Here is a 21,717-nt window from a genome sequence, read left to right as displayed (position 1 = left end):
TGACGTGGCTCTGATTATGGAGGGAGACTGAGGGAAAGGCTTTCCCTGAGGTCATTAACATTTTGCATCATTCTCTTTAAATAGACCTTTTAAGGGGTAGAGAGAAGAGCATTTCTTGTTGAAGATACGGTAGAATGGCAGATGTCGGCAGGGGAGAGAGACCCAGGAACGACAAAGACTCGACTTCTCCCAACCTTTGAGTTTCTGGGGCTGAGGATTCTCTGGTACTAACTATTCGTAAAGCAATTCCTAAGGCATCACTCTCACTTTCTTTTGGACAGCTGCACCCAAATTATTTTGGGAGAGAAGAAAATAAAGCAAAACTCAAGCCCTGGAAAATATTGGTGAGAATTTTTTCTTGTCCTAAAACTAATATAAAACGTTTGTGGAATTCAATAAAATTTCTATATTTTGTAATATATATAGTGTAATATTTTCTAATGCCTGTCATATAATTGCAAGATACCGTTCTCAGAAATAAGAGGAAGATAAAATGATTAGGATACTGATAAGATAAAGCGCATCTATACATGGCTATGAAATAGGGTAGCATGACGGCGAATAAGAAAATGCCAAAAACTTCAAAAGAAATCAAGGCATCATCATGTTTGAAGTGGTCAGAAAGTGGAGGGAGGAATTCTTTGAGATGGGTCTTGATTCAAGGAAGAAGAAGAGTTCCTCCAGGACCTATAGTGTGGACGATGAAAGCACAATTCTCAGGCCGCTTCTAAATGAAAACCAAGCAGCACAACGCATCGTTGTCAAAAACTGTTATGATTTGAGCTCTCTTAAATTGAAGGGCTGTCTCAGTGAGAACAGCATGGTTTTTTTTTAATTCAGAAGGAGAAACCAGAGGGGAATGAGCATGTGAAAATAGCAGAGGGGTGTACTTGAGTCTGAATTTTGATTATCACTATTACTATTATTACCATTACTATTGTTATTAACATTATTTTGTAAAAGAGGAGGCACACCCGTGGTGACTGCTCTATCGACTCTAACATAGAGACCCAAGGAAACACAGCCCTGTATGTTCCCAAAGACCGGCAGTGGCAGGAACAATGTCGCCACAAAGGGTCAGCTGAGCACAGAGTTCAGTCGGAGTTGTAAGCAGTAAACTTGACAGACCTTGAGGGGATGTGGCCTCAGGTGGACACAATTCCTAATGATTATCTAGGATGCTGTGTAATCCTGTCCTAACCTATAACTAAAGGAGTCATTTAGATGTGTGGCTTGATTTGAGGAATAGCTTGTAAGCCCCTTTAATCAAAACTATTCTACATACCCCTTTCCACACATACATCCCAGTGACGCCGTTAGAGTACCTGAAATTCCACGACTGAAGATTCATCCATTGAAGTTAAATATTGTCCTCTTCCTAAACCCATTTAAATGATCTTTCAGTGATGACCTCTTCCAGAACTATTTAATTCATTCTAAGTGGGAGAACTAATGTAAACCAGCATGAAATTTGAAAGATTAAAAGGATGCGTGAAGGAGTGGTGAGATTAAAGGGCTGAGTTTTTCTTTCTTTCAATTAACAGACAAATCTTTAAAATACTAAGGCAAAATATTTCCTGGGGAATCTTCATACACCGAGTTTAAAGATGGAGAAATTACCTGAGATTCCCTTTCCCCTCCTTTCAAATCAAACAGATCCTGCTGTGTGTCCACCAATTTCTTTTATTGCTTTATCTTCTCTCATTTCTGCCTCCTTATCAGAGTTTTATGGCTATTCCATGCTGACAGAATTGATTTAATTCATGGGAGAAATAGCTGTTAATATGATAGGTGATAGTGAAATTGAAACTATCTCATTTCACAATGGGATGACAGAAGTCCCGTGAATGAAATGATTTATCTAGAGTTGCAGCACCTTTATCTCAGAATCACGTGTTCCTATAATTCTGGTTCTCTTTCTGATACATCACAGCACCTCTTGACTATAAGAGCTTGATATCAAATAGGAGACCATAAAGTCATGTACACAAAGATCCAAGTTTCATAAGAAGAAGAGCCAACAGAGGTCACCTAGCCTCAACTACCTGAACACTCATGGCAGTACTCAGAAGGGAAAATGCAGGCATATGTTCATATTTCTGTGTCAAAATAAGATGAACCTTTCTAGATAGAAAACTGTTGCCATATCCCCAAACACAGAGGTTGTTTCAAAATTAGTTTAGTATCTTATACAGAATAAGAACTAAGTAAAGTTTTAGAAACAAACAGATGGAAAAACCTTAATAAAAGTTAGGACTCTTGGTTAGATGCGTGACTTAGGGGATTTGCTTTATCTCACCGGACTTTGTTGCCTCATCTGAAGCGAATAAATGGACCATCATATGGAGGGAAGATGATCGGAATATGTGCACTTCAATTTCTTTAAATATGCATGCCAAGCAGCAGTAAATATCCATTTTTCCATCTTCAACTATTGTGATTATCTGTTTGTTTTCAGTTAGAAATAAATGTGGTTGGTTCTTCTTATATTTTTCTTCCAGATAATTCAATTGTCTCTTGGGAACTTGGCCTCCTAGACTAACTCCATGGAAAAAATAAACAATGTAACTGAATTCATTTTCTGGGGTCTTTCTCAGAACCTGGAGATTGAAGAAGTTTGTTTCGTAGTGTTTTCTGTCTTCTACATAGTCATTCTTCTAGGAAACCTCCTCATCATGCTGACAGTTTACGTGGGCAACCTTTTCAAGTCTCCTATGTATTTCTTTCTCAGCTACTTGTCTTTTGTGGACATTTGTTACTCTTCAGTCACAGCTCCTAAGATGATTGTTGACCTATTAGCCAAGAGGAAAGCTATCTCCTATGTGGGGTGCATGTTGCAACTCTTTGGGGTGCATTTCTTTGGTTGCACCGAGATCTTCATCCTGACTGTGATGGCCTATGATCGTTATGTGGCCATCTGTAAACCCCTGCACTATATGACCATCATGGACCAGGACAGATGCAATAAACTGTTGCTGGGGACCTGGGTAGGTGGGTTCTTGCACTCCATTATCCAGGTGGCTCTGGTGGTCCAACTACCCTTTTGTGGACCCAGTGAGATTGATCACTACTTTTGTGACGTCCACCCTGTGCTGAGACTTGCCTGCACAGACACGTATGTTGTTGGTGTTGTTGTGACAGCCAACAGCGGTACCATCGCTCTAGGGAGCTTTGTTATCTTGCTAATCTCCTACGCCATCATCCTGGTGTCCCTGAGAAAGCAGTCGGCAGAAGGCAGGCGCAAAGCTCTCTCCACCTGTGGCTCCCACATTGCTGTGGTCATCATCTTTTTTGGTCCCTGTACTTTCATGTATATGCGCCCTGATACCACCTTTTCAGAGGATAAGATGGTGGCTGTATTTTACACCATCATCACCCCCATGTTAAATCCTTTGATTTACACACTGAGAAATGCAGAAGTAAAGAATGCAATGAAGAAAGTCTGGGGCGGGAAGGTTTTCTGGAAGGCTAATGGTAAATAGTTGGAGGTAATCTAACAGGGATGATCTGAAATTTTTTTCAATTGTACAAGGAAGGCAATAATAACAGCCTCACAGGTTTTTTTCTCGGAGGAACAAATGAGAGAATGACGCATTCTACAGAAGTAAAGTATTATGCATTATTATACTTGTTCTCATATTTCATAATCAAATGACTTTCTGAAATATCTAGGCCAGAGAAATCTTGTTAAACTCAGAAACTCAGCATGATGATACTCAGCACTGTTATTTTCTCCTCCTCATTTTTGCCTTTTTGTTATTTTCTGTAAAGAATGAGAGTTTACTGTGAAGTACTTAAGGCTGTTTTCTAGTGTTTAGAACTGTGATTGGTACATACTAAGCACTCAGTATGTATATGCCGTATGAAAAATGACAGGGATCCGAGCTAAAGCATTCTAAGTCCTCCAAAACTCGTGGAAACTAAAGCTGGTGAGGTTGGAATGGGAGGGAGGTGTGTGTAGCATCTGAAAGAGAAAGCACAGGCTTAAAAACAAAGACCGGTTCTCATCCTCTGGTCTTGGGAAAAAGATTTTCCTCTCTCTAGAACTCATTTTCTTTACCCAAACAATAAGGAAATTGGAGGAAAAATTACCTCTAAGATCCTCATTTTAATTGTAACATCCCATTAATATGCTTCTGCCGACACTAATCTTTTCTCGTCGTCTGCAGCCAGCAGTCCCTATTAATGTAAAGTGACTAATAGGAAAAACTAGAGAAATCGAATGAAAACAAAGACATCTGTCATGAATAGGTGACTACGACTTGATCAACAGGGTAAATACAATTTACTGAAACATGATTCAGAAACTGTATTTCCCCCAATGTTTGAACAAGCAGCTTTTCTGAAGACAGTGAGCCATTTATCGTTACTTCCTTGACTGACCTAACCTGATTTCCAGCTGTGTTCGTTTCTGGACAAACGTGCCATTCTTATGTGAACTGATTCTTGCCCTGGTGACACATCCCTCCTTCACTCTGTGTAAAATGAGCTTTATTTTTCGACAGCAAATGAACACATCCCTTATTATCTCTCTGCCATTGTTTCATTGTCTTTTCCACAAATCTGATTATTCAAGTTCCTGCCTATACCTGGGAACGTGTTTATGGTTGTGGAGTGTGTATGTGGGTGTACGTTACGTTAAGAACTATACATAGTACTTTAAAAAATGATGTCTGATGTTGATGCATTCACAAAATTAAAGATAAGAAAGATCAAAAGGCAGCAAGACCTCTGAATTAGAAGTTATAATTAAGAAACCCTTGCCCCGGGCCACCCAAATCCATGTTTGTTGTCCCAGTTTAGACACGTAATCATTGGATCTCTGTGGGCCTCCATTTGCTCAATTTTAAAATGATGACTAGGTCAGTTCTTCTCAAACTTGGTTGTCACTGGAATCATCTTAAGAGAAATTTGAACAGATAACAGTATCTATTCTAACAGTTTCTGACCCAGTAGGCTAGGGTTAAAGGATATTCAAAAATCTGTAGTTTTAACAAGCTCCTCTGGTAATTTTTAAACAGTCAGTGGTTCGTCTGGGCACTCAGATTTGCAAACACTAGGGCTAGATGATACTTGATGTTCTTACAGAACAGGAGGTCTATGAGTCAATGAAATCCAAAGAGCCCGCCCTTTGGATGCATCCCCCCGTCTGTTCTGCCCACCAGCTCAAAGGGAACTGAACTTGAACTGAATCTAGGGAACTGTGGAATCAATAAAAAGAAATGAATGTTATCCATTTGATCACTTTTCTCCACAGTGCTCTTTCCTTTACGTCTTTGCACTAAAGTCCTGACTATCAAGGGATATTGGTGATTTTGAAGGTCTGAAGTCCCTAAGAAGGTAAAAGCTGACAGATTCATTACTCTCAAAGACCAAGAAGTGGGAAATATAAAATAGTACTCAAGCTTCTACCAGTGCCTTTGTAAACTTATTCCTGTTCACAGAAGTTCCTGAGAGTCAATCCCACTCAGAGATGCTTGGAGAGCCTCCTCTCGGAAAGAGATGGCCCAGCATCACGAGGACTCAGACCCTCCTCAGCCTCGGTGGGGAGCGGGTCTGTCAACATTTTATTTCATAGATGTATGATCTCAACGTTGGCTGCCAGCTTTATGGTTTCATAACCTTGCTGTTACAAGATGGCAGGTGTGACTTTGATTATTGCCTTCATTGATGAAAATAAATGGCAACCCTTCTCGTTTATTTTATAGTGGAAAACAATAAAATTATGTCTCCTTGTATCTTATAACCAGTGATTATACTTCTGTTCCTTGGAGTAGCATAAAATGTTTTAAACGTATTTCCATGCACTGCTCAACTGAATATGTAAAGGTAGCTTTTATGTTCCTCCACACGTTATGCCTTTTCTCATTTAAATCTATCCAGGACATTAGACATTTATCACATGTCAGAGCCTTCAGAACTTTATTTTTATAGTAACTGAGTGGGAATGCCTCATTTTGACAGTATTCTGATGTGTCCAGTTCTTACATAATGACCAGTTTTGTTTTGTTTTGAGGTATAATGCAACCTCATCATTTTATTCCAATCTTCAAAATAGTCTTTATTGTACATTTTTAGAATAAAAACTCCACAAGTTAAAAGCACCACAGTGTAGAGAGAGACTCAAGGCTGAACTTGCATAACAGTCAATGGTACAGTCAAACATCACATGTGTAGAACATAAAATTTCAATTTCAAGAAAAACTGAGATAACATTTCCATTTTATGCATGAGAAAAGTGAGAACTATATGAAGTGTCTGATCCTACCTTGAGGTCTGGAATTAAGCCCCGTCAAGCTTGACCTAGATCAGCTGAACCCAAGCTTACCCAAAGGCACATGAGTGAGAAGTAAATGCTTAGTGTACAAGCCATGAGTTTTGGAATGGCTTGTTACATGGCATTATTTAGCTGGCTGATCCAAGAATAGCATGGCCAAACTGTAGATGTGGGGATTCTGAAGCATATTCCTGAATTAACAAAACCTCCAATATATTCAGGGTAAGGCACTTTGAGAGGAGAAGTATAAAAGACCAAGCTAGCGAGAATGGACATGAGGGGCTGCAAATAAACTTGGTTATATACATAAAGGACAAATCCTAAATACCTAAGGATGCAGCCGGCCTCCCTCCCACTATTCCATCCGTGGATAACACATAGGAAGAGAAGGACATGTTACTAACCACACTTGGGTAGATTCCTTTTCATCCGTTCTTTGTTGATAAATTATAAGAAGAGAGTCAACAAAAGATAAATACGAACCATATTCAAACAGACTCCTGAAAGGCCTGTCTTCTTTTGGGAGAAACTAAATAGCGAATTTGTCGCAAAAAGGAAATTTAATTCATTACTGGAGAATGGGGCCTACGTATGCATTAATAACAGACTTAATTAAAATTAAACACCCTATTTAGACACTGGCCCACGCAGCTGTAGAAGTTTCTGTTGACCTTCACCGTCCTGAATTGGAGGCAATTGCCACCAGGAGGTCAACACCAAAACTAAGCCCTGACTTGGTCTGCTGTTGTCTTTCTTGTCTCCTGTTCAATACACCTCATTGTTTTTCTTCCTCCCCTTGTGTTCTAAGTTCTCTAATTTTTCAGGCAGTACAAATGTCAGGGGCTTTTTGGAAAATAAAAACTATTGCCGAATTCTTCATCACCCTATGGCTACTTTCTGCAAGTGCACTCCTCACCTTCAAGCTTGGATTGCTGTTGAACAGGGGACAATGATACTTTAATGTGCAGTACAGTTTCTGAGTGGGGGCCGTGGTGAGGAGGAAGGAGCACTGGAAAACAACAGGGGCGTCTCATGATTGAAAACTTGGCGAACCCCGCTCAGGTCTCAGTTCCTCAAGTGTATGTTGTGCCAGTGGGTGACCCTAGATGACAGCAGAGTCCCTTCCAATTCACAAAGCTTGAGAATTCTCCTATGAATTAAGCAAATACCTCAATGTGCCAAAGACGATCTCGGCCTGCGCCCCAGTTTTCAGTTGGTTATACCTACTTCTAAGTCCAATCTTCTTGATTTCTCCCTAGTAGGAGGGCCTGCCTGAGTGGAAGTGAGACAGCATTGCAGAGTGAACAGTGGAAGAACACGTCAAAATATGCTATTAGTATAAAGAGCAATGAGGATTAACAAAATGCACCCAGATACATCCATCTCTTTGGCTATGTGCCTACTTGAGCTCAGAGCCTCCCACAGGATGGGAAATTTTCCATGTTGCACATTTACAAAGAGCATTAATTGGTATACTCGTGAAGATTTTTAAAGTGAGGTAATAAAGTCATAAAATTACATGTATAGAAGTAAAAAAATATGCTCATCACCCAATTTGAAACTTCTAGTTACAATCGTCTCTCGATGTACGTGGGGGATAGATTCCGGGACCGCCCCCCATACCCAAGTCAGGGGGTAGTCAAGTCCCTTATATAAAATGGTGTAGTTATTGCATATAACCTGTGCATATCCTCCTGTATACTTTAAATCATCTCTAGATTACTTATAATACCCAATAAAATATAAACGCTTTGTAAATAGTTGTTATACTGTATTATTTAGGGAAAAATGACAAGAAAAAGTCTCTACATGTTCAGTACAGACACAACCATGTCAGACCTTGGGATCCATGGTTGGTTGAATCCATGGGTGGGGAACCTGGAAATAAGGAGGGCCAACTGTACTGTAATACACCACCCGTAGGGTATTAAGACTAAATTACAATAACTTCCACAAGTATAGTGTGAGTACTATAATTACAGTGCATTGCATTATTTTAGTAGCATGATTTGCTAATGTAAGGAATTAAAATACTCCTAAAATTTTTGGCGGTGCTTTACTATTTATTTATTTTTTTTTGAGGAAGATCAGCCCTGAGCTAACATCTGCCGCCAATCCTCCTCTTTTTCCTAAGGAAGATGGGCCCTGAGCTAACATTCATGCCCATCTTCCTGTTTTTTGTATGTGGGACGCCTGCCACAGCATGGTTTGATGAGCGGTGTGTGTGTCCCTGCTTGGGATCCAAACCAGGGAACCCCTGGCTGCTGAAGCAGAGAGTGCAAACTTAACCGCTATGCCACTGGGCTGGCCCCCGGCACTGCTTAATTTTTTCATTGCAATGAAGATCTCAAAAACATGGAAGTGCTTAGGACCTCCCTCAATCTGTGAGAGGTGTCTCAGTCAGGATATCTGAACATGAACACGACAGTGATGTGTGAGCCGCAGGAGGAGAGGGCTTTCTGGAGGCCTTTGGATGAACAAGTCCTTTGGGTGGACAGGATGATGATGTAAGAAATTACCAAGGCAACAAAGGTCAAGTGGACATCACCCCTGTGGTGGCAATGATCATGATGCCTGACAGGGTAGTGTCTGTGCAGGCCAATGTCAGCAAGGGGAGTACATCACAGAAATAGTGGTCTATCTGTTTGGGTCCACAGAAGAGAAGTTCAATAAGAATCAATACATGCAGGATTTAATGGATGAATGCTCTGATAATAGAGGCCATCCTGAGGACATGGCGCACCTGTCTGCTCATGATGACCGTATAGTGAAGGGGCCAGCAGATGGCTGCCTAGTGGTCATAGGCCACAGCCACCAAGAGGAAGATCTCAGTGGCATCAAAGAAGTAGGTGTAAAACATCTGGGCTGTGCAGCCATGGTAGGAGATGCTCTTCCGCTGAGGCGCCTGTCACGGATGGTAAGAAGAATGAGCGGGTTTCCTGAGAGAACTGCAATAAAGCAACCTTCACATCCTCATCACTAAAACGTCCCAGGAGGATAAATTCTGTGATGTTTTCTCGTCTCGTTGCTTCTGTGCGTTTGATCGTGTAGAGGGGGAAGTCGACATGCCTGAAACATTCCACGTTTTGAAATTACTGATTTATTTTAAAAATCATTCATTTATTCAATAAATATATATTGATTGTTGATTAGGACACAACCACTATAATTGGTGCTAAGGGGACAGCAGTGCACAAAACACACACCATATCTACCCCCCTCCCAGTGACTAGATCCGTGCTAAACCCTGCAAGTTCAGTAATGTCATAAGACTTCAGTGAGCTCATAATTTTGAATATTGGAGACCTCTGAGTGACAGTTTCAGAGAGTGCCTTTAGAACCTTTTCACCAACATTTAAAAAAATTGAAAAAAAGAAAAAATGGAGGGAGAGAAAGAGCAACAAGCAGATCTGTGGGGAAAAGGGTTGCTCCATTGTGTGGGCTTCTGGTACATTGATGGCTTCCTGGAGTTGACCTTATTCCCCAGTTCACCTCCCATCTAACCCAGGAGTTCTCACTGTTTTTATCCTTTGGACACACTTTCCAGCATTTCCTTTTGTGACAGCAGCCTTGGAGGGTGATCACATCTAGAAAGTCTTCTTCACTCAGTCTCTTTAAACACCTTGTGTCTCTTTGAATTGAACCACTTTCTTTCTTTGCCAGGCTCATTATACACCCTTGGGACCAAGTCCTGGAATATTTTAGTTAGAAAGGTTTTTTGTTTTGTTTTGTTTTCTTTTGTTTTTGCTGAGGAAGATTCACCCTGAGCTAACATCTGTGGCAGTCTTCCCCTATTTCGTATGTGAGTCGTTACCACAGCATGGCTGATGAGTGGCGTAGGTCTGTGCTTGGGATCTGAACCTGCAAACCTGGGCCTTCAAAGCAGAGCCTGCCGAACTTCACCACTACGCCACTCAGCTGGTCCCAGGAAACATTTCTTTGGGGCAGAATATCACACTACATCTCTTACTTCCTTTCTGCAACCTGATCTAGGATGTATCACAAAAATGTTAAGCTTAAGTCTCAGTTTTTAAAAAATATTAACCCTACACGTTGACAAAACTTGTCAATCTGTTTGCGAAGTTATAATTACAGTTAAACACTGACCTTTACTCCATCTGAGTTCCTATCACTTTGTTTTAGAAAAATGCACATTTGACACACAAAGAGATTTTTAATAGGATTTTAAGGAGTTCATGGATATTTTATTCGAATTTCATCCATGAACCCCAAGTTAACACCCTGTGGTCTAATTTCTTGCAAAATTTCTGGGTGAAGTATCACGTCACACAAGCAAATCTCCCATTGTAATCGTTCTGAGCTGTGGTGTGATTTGTTTAAAAGAAAAAGTTAAAGATTCTTTTAACTGTGGGTTATTTGTCCTTAAAAATAGAATTCCCTCCTTGAATACAGAATTGTGTTAAAAGATATAAAAAGATTGAAACAAGTAAAGAGACATGCCATGTTTATGATTAGGGGAGAGCAATATAGAAAATATGTTAATTCTTCCCAAATTAATCAATGCATTCAATAATTACAACAAAAGTTCTGTCAAAGGTTCTCATGATTTTTTAAAATCTGATCCAAAATTCAGATACAGTTAATATCTAGAGTAGTTAAGCTAACTTTTTTTTTTTTTGGAGGAAGATTAGCCGTGAGCTAACTGCTGCCAATCCTCCTCTTTTTGCTAAGGAAGACTGGCCCTGAGCTCACATCCGTGCCATCTTCCTCTACTTTATATGTGGGACGCCTACCACAGCGTGGCTTTTGCCAAACAGTGCCATGTCCACACCCGGAATCCAAACTGGTGAACCCCGGACTGCCAAAGTGGAACGGACGAGCTTAACCACTCCCCCACCGGGCCAGCCCCATAAGCTAACTTTTTGAAGAAGGTACAAAGAAGATAGACGTACCTTTCAGAATTGAAGTATATTATAAAACTATGACAATTAAAGAGTTGTTGTGAAGACAGATTGCTGGACTTGAAGATACTCAATAAATAAATTAGAATTTATTCTATGTTTCAGTCGAAATTTCACATAGATGTGATGTGTACTAAATAAGCCGTGCAAAATCTTAGTTGCACGTTTATCCACCTAGTTGGCTTTCCATCTGTCTCGTCCCTAGAAACACCATGACGTAATTTCCATTGTCATAGAGCCCTACGAGAAAAGACACCTGATTGCACCTTGGTTTTGCTGATATCATATAATTCTATCCACTTTACCTCGAACAGGCATTGACTACAGCCACCTGCTATTTTAGAATCCCCCCGCTTCCAGTAACACCAGGGAGCAGCGTTCTAGGGGAGCGTCTTCGTGCATTAGTCCAGGTGGGCCCAATGGAATTACAAGGGTCCTTAAAAGCAGAAGAGGGGGCAGAAAAGAAAGTCAGAGGGAGATGTGACAATGAAAGAATAGTCAAATCGATGCAATATTAATGGCACTGAAGATGGAGTTGAAAGGGCATACGCCAAGGAATGTGGGAAGCCTCTAGATGCTGGAAAAGTCAAGGAAATGGCACATCCCATAAAGCCTCCAGAAAGGAACATGGCCCTGCAGACACCTGGATTTTAGCCCAGAGAGACCCAATCTACAGAACTCTAAGATAATTGTGCCACTGGGTCGGTGTAATTTATCACAGCAGCAACAGAAATCAATGCAGCTTCCGACTGCATGTGCTTTAAAGAGCCAGATGCAGATGTTCTTGTCAGGACACCAGTATTATTTTCCTAGGGCTGCTCTAACAAAGACCCACAAACCCGGCGGCTTAAACAACAGACGTTTATTGTCTTACAGTTCTGGAAGCTACAAGTCCGAGATCTAAGGGTTGGAAGAGTTAGTTCCTTCCGGGGGCTATGAGGAGAATCTGTTGTGTGCGTCTCTCCCAGCTTCTGGTAGTTTACTGACAATCTTTGGCATTCTTTTATTTGTAGAAATGTTACCCGATCTCTGCCTTCGTCTTCACATGGCATTCCCCCCATATGTGTGTCTGTATGTGTCCAATTTCCCCTTTTTATAAGGACACGGCCATGTTGGATTAGGGCTCATCATAAAGACGTCATTTTAACTCGATTGCCTCTGTAAAGACCTATTTTGCGTCCATCTCACCCGATTAATACTGATGCTATCAGCAAGGAAGGCCTGTGGGCACTCATGTGGCTGCACTATTTGTGGAGAGCCCCAGACATTTCTCCACCTGGAGCCCATGTTGTGACTGGATGGGCCCTTGTGGTTCTTTTTATGATTGCAAAACACACCTCATCAACAACCATCAGGGGACTTTGAAAAAAGTGTTTATGACTCACAGGTCATAGAGGATACATGGCATGGCTAGAGTGAGGTCACAGGTAAGGAGAGAGAGAGAGAGAGAGCGCTCATGAACCTGAGGTTCTGCCTTTATTGGATTCAAGGGTGGGGTGCCTAGGGCTTGCAGGTTCACTATTGGTGAATTTAAAACATGAGTGGGATTAAAGCACAGGAAGGGAAGTGCAAGGTCGCTCAAATGGTCAGTTACAGGTCACCCAGGGCTTTCTAAAAGGGGATCTTCATGGGTGGGGCAGCCTGGCTCTTTATCTAGTTGTGCAGCTGGCAATGTGTTTCTTCCACATAAATGTCTTTGAAGAGGACGCCTCAGTAATAAAAAGCTTTGTGTCAAGTATTTACATTACAACCCAACACCCAATTGTCAGATACTTACACTACAAGATCCTATCTCTAAATGGGGTCCCATTATGAGGTACTGGGGGTTAGGACTCAGACATATTCTTTTCTTAGGGGATGTAATTCTACCCATAACGGTATCAAAAAAAGTCATAGGGGAATGCCCCATGTCAGAAAACTCTTCAATATCCATATATATGTATTTAAGTGCAAAGGTTTTTTTTATTATGTGTAACATTAGGTGAAATTATTTAAAGTCAATAAATTTTTATTTAAGGAATTTCACATGTTGTGATTCCTTCCACTCCCCATCAAGCTTACCTCTGTTCCACCAAAATTTGAGTCAAGATTGATCTATAGGACAGCCCTTTAAAAGGAACCTATGTTTTTTAAAAATTGAAATATATTTGACATATGACATTGTGTAAATTTAACATGTTAATTTGATATATTTATATATTGTAAAATGATCACCATTAAAAAAATAAGAACTTGCAAACTGCATTAAGAACAGTGTTATACTGGTGAAAGGAAGTTATACCCATCATGCAACGCATGTAGATAAGTGTTTAAGAACACTGTTGTAAAGATGTTTCTAGAATGCCACCTGCAAGCTGCATTGAGAACAGCGTAATATCAGTGAATGGAAGTTGTGCCATTCTGTAATGCAGGTAGAGAAGTGTTTAAGAACATTTTTAATAAACATGTTTCTAAGAATGCTAAAAGATAAAAATAAAAATAAACAAACAAATAAATAGAAGCTACGTTTAATCCACAGTTGTCACGTTAGTCACTCTACAATTCTTCTTGTTGGGCTTATTTTTATCGCCACTGGAATATGGACATACTGATGACATACTTCAAAAAGTTCCCACCTAAAAACTTTGCGATCCAACTTCTTCAAACAATTTCCTTTAGGGTCTTCTAAATATGAATTAAGTTCAAATCATATTCACTCCTAAGCTATCACACCCAAGAATAGTACAGATATTTAAGATATTGCCAATACCTAAGATTTAAAAAAAAAAATTGACTCTTGGGTCTTTCATACTGTGAGCAACTCTGTCTTGTAGTTCTTTCCCACGGATCTAACAAATAGTTCTGTGAGTAAAGCAAACCAGATAGTTACTCAGCAAGGCATTTCCAATGATGTCAGTCTACAGAAAAAGCCCCATTGGGTAGACCTCAACTCCAGATTGACATTTTGCCATTCTGTGTTAAGACTTCCCATGATGAAGCACTCTCCTGGTTCACACTTGTACACAGTAGCCAAGTCCTGCAATTTTCTCATGCATGTCATTTTCTTCTAGAGCAAGATTGTATGTTCTTGCTTGGACTCTCCTTCGACTTTCCCCTGGTTAGCTGTTTGGAAGCAATAGGTGTAGGGGGAAGCTCATGAGGAGAAAAAGTGTCATTGCATGACAACTTCTTCAAATAAGGTAACGGCACGGTGTCTCGGCTAGGGAAGACTCTTCTTTCCCCTCTTTCAAGGGAGAGGAAGCTACTTATGACAACCAAGAGGATGCAAGATAATTTCTGAGTTCGTGGTTCTCACCCTTCCCCAAACAAATGTGTCTATTTAGATCTCAGAGTCCCACTCTTTCCTTATCGGAACCCTGACTTCAACATGAAAATTCTGGTGAGGTCACACATTTGGTCATTTTTGTTGTTCTATTATCTTTATTATAAAATCCTGGACCAAAATTAGACCATAATCTCTGTGGGCAGGAGATGTGGTGACAGTGGGCACGGGAGCTCTGTGTTAGAAGCATGCCCAGAAGACATACTAGATAGAGTGCATCTGGGGAGGCGCCTAAATTGGATCCAACATACACCCCTTTTCATATTTCCCTTGTCTTGAAATAGAAGAAGACTTCACTTAAAACTCTGCCAACTGGAATCTAGTAATGTGCAAACCTTGCAAGAGCAGGATCAAGCCGTAGCAGCTGTCATCAATGATAAACTTCTTGAGATTAATTAGCCTTGAAATTCACAGAATCTGAAAAAAACGTGATGTGTTTATGTTACTAGAGTTCATTGTGGAATTCACAATTTTCCACTCCCACACAGAGAAATAGATGATCTTTTTCTCAAGTTAAAGACATACTAAAGTTCCTAGTACAATAAAATTAACACTAATTTAGTAATCTTAATATAATTTAGTAATTTATAAATAGAAATAGAAGTTCCAAATAAACAAAAGTACTCATATTGATTTTTCTCTGTGGATAAAAATACAAGTAAGAAAACAAATTGAAATCAGAAAGATTCTTAGTGATCGTGTAATTAGAGACTGTGGTGTTGATGGATGGTGACAAAGGTGATATCCATCTTCACTGCATAAATATAATTTTCACTCAAATATCTCAGTCTTTCTTGAGTTATTCTCTTTTCTGGATTGTATTAAAACTCGCTAAAATAACTCATATGTGATATAGCTATTTCTGTTTCAAAGCCTAAAAATCCTTCTCTGGGTTATAACGTTCTTTCTTTAATCAGTCATCATTTTCAAATTCCCTATAACCAACTGCATGTATTCTTTACTTCTATTCCACATAAATATATCTACCCTAATTTTGGCCATCTATGCCACGATCATAATAACCCAATATTATAACCAAATTATTATAAATGGTATGATCCAAGAGAAAACTTAATGCTTTCCCCAAATTAAAAGGGATCATTTTAGGAGCAAAAAGGAATTTTTACAAAAAGAATAATATTATGGGTACAACCTCAACAGTCAGAACCTTCCTAAGATAAAAACTCTCCTTCAGAAGGGTGAATTTCCTCACAATGTTCTGTCATTGTTCTAGAAGGATCTAGGTAAACATATGGTAAGAATTCAAAATATAACATCAAGAAATTGAAGGGAGGTTATCTAGATTATATACTGTCCTTCACAATATGAAGCTTCTATAATTATTTAAATATGGTGCTTTCTGCTGAGTCAGGAAGAACAACCAAGTTGAAGGTTCATGATCAGACATTATGAGACCACAGTGGTTAATAAATGAACCATTTGGAGGAAAACTTGCCGGGCTGTGGATATAAGCACATAGAAGTGGAAGTAGAAACAGAGAACGCCAAGAATCAATATAAAGAAGGGCAGAGAAAATACTAGATCAAAACCACGGTGATATTAGGCAGGCAAGGGAGGCAGAGTGAGGCATGAGTCTTATGTGGCTGTTTCTACCTGGGGCTGTCTCTACTTCTACACAAAATTGACTCAACACTAATCAATATATGTGTTCATTTGCCTATTTTCCTGAAGAAACTAATTCTTATTACCCAATTTAGGATTATATTTACTCAACGATAAGAAGATAATATTCTCTATGGACTTCTCCTAGATCAATACGAATTATGAAGAAAAATTTGAAACTTCCATTTGTCTTGTCATCTGAGATCAACTCCTTGTTCCATGACTTCCTCATGGCATTTTTCACTTCTGCAGTTCTCAGTGTATAAATCAGAGGGTTGAACAAAGGTGTTCCAATTGTATAAAACACAGCTGTCATCTTATCCACGGAGAAGGTGGTTGTGTGGCGTGTGTATATAAGTATGCAAGAACCAAAGAACAAGATGATCGCAATGATGTGGGAGATGCAGGTGGAGAGAGCTTTTTTCCTCCCTTCAGCACTGTGGTTTCTCAGAGAATGCAAGATGACAACATAGGAGAACATCAGCATGACAAAACTCACTGTACAAATGACCCCACTGTGGGACACCAAGAGTAGGTCAACCACGTAGGTGTCTGTGCACGCAAGTTTCAACAAAGGCTACAAGTCACAGAAATAGTGACTAATCACATTGGGACCACCAAAAGGTAAACTCAAGGCCAGAAAATTCTGAGCTGAAGAATGCACACAGGACCCCACCCAGGCCACAGGCACCAAGGCGCCGCAAACTTGATGGCTCATGATGATTGTGTAGGGTAGTGGCTTACAGATGGCCACACAGTGATCAGCAGCCATGATGATTAGGATAGAGATCTCCAGGCAGACAGAGAAATGTGAAGAAAAGACTTGGATCATGCACTCGCTGGAAGAGAGAGGGGTCTTCTTCAAAAGGACATCTACATCATTCTAGCGGATATGGAAGAAGAGAAACAGGTATCAGACAAGGAAAAGCAGAAAAGGAAGAAGTACAGTGGACTCCCAAGTGCCTGGCTGATCTGGATGGTAGCAATAGTCAGAAAGTTACCCAGCAACGTCCCCAAATAGAGAAGCAAGAAAGAGACAAACTGTTTTCTTCCTAACAGGTTTCTGGGTCAACCCAAGCAGAATGAACTCAGTCACATTATTGTTCAGCTGCATGATTTCTCGAATGAGGAGAAGGAGTCAGAGTGAAATGGTTTATCTGCAAAAAATAAAGAAATTCATTCACGGCGTGATATGTGATGTTATCAAATATTTTAAGAAAAATAAATTTTCCTCATCGTAGACATTTTAGCTGCGGTTTTTTAATAAGTCGCCACAACATTTTGTTCCACAATTTGTAAGGACCACGTCATAGGGTCATTGAGAGTCTCAAATAAGCTTGTGAATGTTACACTTTCTGATAACACTTTTCAAATACAGCCCTATGTGCCTTTTACATGGTTCTGACTAATTTTGCTAATTCGATGAATATAAAGTTAAAAGGGATGGCTCTATTTTATTATTAGCTTAATTATTTTTCCATATTCAATAAATTGGGGTCCGTGTTTGGATGTGGCATCATTTGGCATTTTGGATCTATTGGACTGCTTTTGGAAGTTCATGATATAAATGTAAAATCACACCCGACTCCCACCCATGAAGAATGTCTTCTTTATACACATATTTATCATCATATATTAGTTATACATCTTTCTAGAAATGGAAATATTTATTAATATATAATATGCTCCCCTTTACTGCACACTCACTCCCAGATGTTATAGCTTGAAAAGAGCAACAGGAAACACAGCCTCTGAATAATATGCCATTACCCTGAGGCGCCTTTAGGATATTGAGTATTTGACATATACTAACATAGAGAAGTGAATGTTCTTTGATAGTTGGCAATATCTCAAATATCCTCATTTCTGTTTTTCTTTTTCCTATTTCTGAAAAACACCCCTGAGAGGACCCAAAGCCCTAAGGTTACATGTAAATGAAAGAGAGGTATTGTTACTCAATAGTCCTTGTTTTCACAATTCAAGCGTTTAGCTTCAACATTTTCAATCTGAAGTCATTTAAGGAGATGTCACCATGCAGTTGGTGTAGGATCAGACCATGATTGTAATCTGTATTATCCAAGTACCTGAAAACCCCACATTCTTGTAACAAAGCAGAGACTCAGAAGAGGGAGGGAGATATAATTTTAGATGAAAGGAACAGCAGATAGTCAGTAACTGACTTCATTCAATTTGTTTTCTGTCCCTGGCAAAGTCAATGATTACTTAACTTGGAAATGTATTTCTTCTTTTTTTAAAACTTAGAAAGGAATATTATCACTGGCTTCATTTCTAAAAACAAAACCTTTCCTCTAGATCTTTCTTGTCAAGATAATGTTGAAGGGGACCATATGCAAGTAAAAATATAAACTCATATGTGATAGATTTAAATGTAATTTGGAAGACTTACTTATTCCATTGTATTCCTCCTCAGTCCCATCCATACCTTCAATACATTGTCTTGAAAGTTATAAGTGGCTGAATCGCAGACTCTGATAGACTAAAGAGATACAAAATTTCCTTCGTATATTTTTCCTCTCTCTTGGCAAACTTTCTTCACCTCAGCAAACAAAAATATACCTTATGTTCCTCCAGATCAAAAACTACTTTGGGAGAAGGTCTGATGATGTAATTTAGGATACCAGATTTTTAAAAAAATTCTCTTTGGACTATGAAATCCTTGACAAAAGTCTTCAACTATGAGGAAACTGAGCCTTGGTACCTTAATCTGCACAATAAGCTCATTCTTTCCTTATTCACTTGAAACAGTGATCTATCGTGAAATACTTGTATTTGAAAATAAGACCCACGATTGTGGCTACTCCTTTGAGGGTATGGCTTTTGATTATATGTTATCAATCCCATTAGAATGCTCATTTCTAGAACAAGCTTATTTATACATTTGGACATATATTTTTAAGATAAATTAAGAGTCATAAATGCTTATGTTTTCATTAACTTGTTAATAATTCTGAGTTCTCATCAAATATTTAATCTACAGTTTAATCAGTAGTCTCCTTCCTTCCTGGAATGTCACTTCATTTCTAACTACTTCAACTGTCCTAAAACTTCAGGGCCCAACTGCTAGGAAACTTTCTCTGGTGGCCTCCAGTGAGTGCTTTGTGATAAAGGAAGTTTTCTCTCCTGCTCTCTAACAGCTTATCGCTTTTCTTATAATATTCCATACTATTATTTAGATTCAATTAAGTGTGTTCTCTCTTTAGCTTCCTTCTTGCAATGAGAATGTTTGAAAATTACATATTCTCAGAGTTTTATCCTCCACAGTGCAAAACCCAATGCCTTGTACAATGTAGGTGCTTAGTAAATGTTTTTAAATTGAACGTTCTCAATAACCTCTTAACATATGATATTTATCTGATTGGTTTAGTAAGATTCTCATTACAAAATGCATCCACATAAATACTGTGGCCTTCTACATATTATGTATGGTAGACAGACAAACAGACTCCCAATTTATAAATTCAGGAAAAAACTGAGATCAATTTTAAATAACTCCGTAAATCAGCTCCACAATCTGGAATAGAAGGTGTTGTAGTCTGAACAGCACAACACAGCCATGTAAGATTTTGGGACTTGACACCCATAAAAATGATCATCTTAAGCATTTGACATTTTTTTTACATGAATTCTTGGTGCTTAAAGAATGCAAGGAGAGCCTTGACATCTTTCATATCCTCCTGATATGTTTTTGTGCACGTCTTTGTGGATGACCATATGTGCATTTTTTCCCAGAGGTGTTTTAACACCTTTCATCAGATCCTCAAAGGAATCTGACACAAAAATGGGTAACAATGATCTGAAGACAAAACCACACTAATAAAATAGTACATCTTTGATAACTATTGGCCTTACCTCAGACAAGTTTAGCCAACTTTACAATGGCTAAATTTGTCAAAACAATGATAAGCAGATAATGCGTTGGGTGTGGAGGTGCCAGAGAAGAGCTGAAAAAGCAGAGAGATGAAGGTGGAAAACAGATGAGAGGTGGATCCTTCCATCCTAAAAGTCTGTTTCACTGCAGAGGCCACAGTAAGAATCTTTGCTTTCCTTAAGGACTCTCTCTTAAACTGCCCAACCCTCCCTGATTCGGTGACGCTAGACTTCTGCCTTCGGGAGAATCCCTCCTCTTATTTCTACACAAAATTTATCATTCTCTGTGGGAAGGTTAACAGGTTGACTCAGGACTTTTTTATCCCTCAAGAGCCCAAATTAAAGAATGACAAAAACTCCCCTCCCACACATTACCTTTCCCCTTCTTTATGTAGCCTCCACATTGTCATGTTTCCTCTAAATTTTCCATGACAAATAGTTATTCAGCTTTCAAACTAAATCTGAGATGCATGTCAACTGGAAATTATATTCTTATGATATCATTTTAGGAACATGCAAAGAGTAATAACTCTATAATGTGATATACAACACTCTATTTAAAACTGTCACTTGGAGATGACATTATCCAGAAGCTATGTGAAGGTCACTACATCTATTAGCTTTTTGTCGAATTTCTAGGCAGGCATAAACTCTTGTAACTTTTAATACCCATAGTGAGGACTTATCTTGCTCAGCTGCCTTACATGAAAAGCATTTGTGAAATTTCTACACTCTGCCCTCTCAAGAAACCCTAATAAACCTTTGGACATGAAATGCATCCCTGTATCCACACACACAATGATGGCTTGTCACAGACCTGGTACTCAGAAAATGTTTTTTGAGTTCAAAAGATTGTTTTATTCTAAAGCTTATATTTCATTCTATTTACTTACCGTATTAACAGTAAACTTTTAAAAACATTATTCGTTTTTTTCTGTTCCTTTCTCAGAGGAACTAGGAGCAATACAGTTACAAGACATATAAAACATGCTTGAAAATTAATTTGCATTATTCTGTAATGATGCCTCTCTGAGTACAAAGGCGTAACTAATCTGTCACTTACCTGTTAGAACACCCTAAAGTAGTGTCATGCCTTTCTGCCTCTTTCTGAAAGCGGCCACCCCAGAGAATACTGGAAAAAATTCCCATTCTGAGTTCCTGAGGGAATATGTTAAGACATAATGATGTAAAATATAAGCATCCTAGAGAGTAGTATTCCATAAGGTTTTCTTTGCTTTGCTAATCAGAAGCATCCCAAATGCTGTGATAAATTTAACTTTTGGTTTGTCCATTTAGTCCACAGAAGAGAAAGTTAACCCTCTTCATACTCAGTAACCTAATACAAATGAGGATTTGGAAGTATTAGGTGTGTCAGGCTGACCAAAGATAACGGAGAAAGAGGAAAACAAATGGATAGCGGAGAGGGTGATAAGAGAATGAGAAGAATTAAAAACAGTGTCTTTGGTAAAAGAGGACGTGGATCTGTTCCCACCTAGTTCCCTAAATTACCCCTCTGTCCTTTAGGAGACACACCTTCCTAGCTCTTGTAACTTATTTGGAGTACGATGCAGGGAAGGCAATAGGGTGTCCTGAAACGAGGGGTTCCAGTCTGTGTGCTATAGCCACCCCTCACCAAGGAACCATAGACTTATAGCAAGTGCTCTGAGGGTTCATATGTATACTGA

At 39.2% G+C, this 21,717-nt stretch overlaps 1 protein-coding gene, 1 non-coding gene and 1 pseudogene across 2 annotated transcripts; 1 reads left to right on the top strand and 2 right to left on the bottom strand.

The window, feature by feature from the left end:
• The first annotated feature begins 2,531 nt into the window (after positions 1 to 2,531).
• Positions 2,532 to 3,482, top strand: LOC124236289 (olfactory receptor 4S2). The gene has a single exon (XM_046655162.1). The coding sequence runs from the start codon at positions 2,547 to 2,549 to the stop codon at positions 3,480 to 3,482; it is 936 nt and encodes a 311-aa protein (XP_046511118.1). The 5' UTR covers positions 2,532 to 2,546.
• Positions 3,483 to 13,999: 10,517 nt separating this feature from the next.
• On the bottom strand, positions 14,000 to 14,129 carry LOC124236528 (small nucleolar RNA SNORA18). Its single transcript, XR_006887763.1, has one exon. It is a non-coding gene; the product is annotated as a small nucleolar RNA SNORA18 (small nucleolar RNA).
• A 2,118-nt stretch (positions 14,130 to 16,247) lies between these two features.
• Positions 16,248 to 17,258, bottom strand: LOC124235173 (olfactory receptor 4C16-like; annotated as a pseudogene).
• Between the last annotated feature and the right edge of the window lie 4,459 nt (positions 17,259 to 21,717).

This window comes from Equus quagga, chromosome 2 (assembly GCF_021613505.1).
Source record: "Equus quagga isolate Etosha38 chromosome 2, UCLA_HA_Equagga_1.0, whole genome shotgun sequence".
NCBI classification, from domain to species: Eukaryota; Metazoa; Chordata; class Mammalia; order Perissodactyla; family Equidae; genus Equus; species Equus quagga.
Note: the sequence above shows the minus strand (reverse complement) of the source record. Positions and strands in the feature narration are given on the sequence as shown.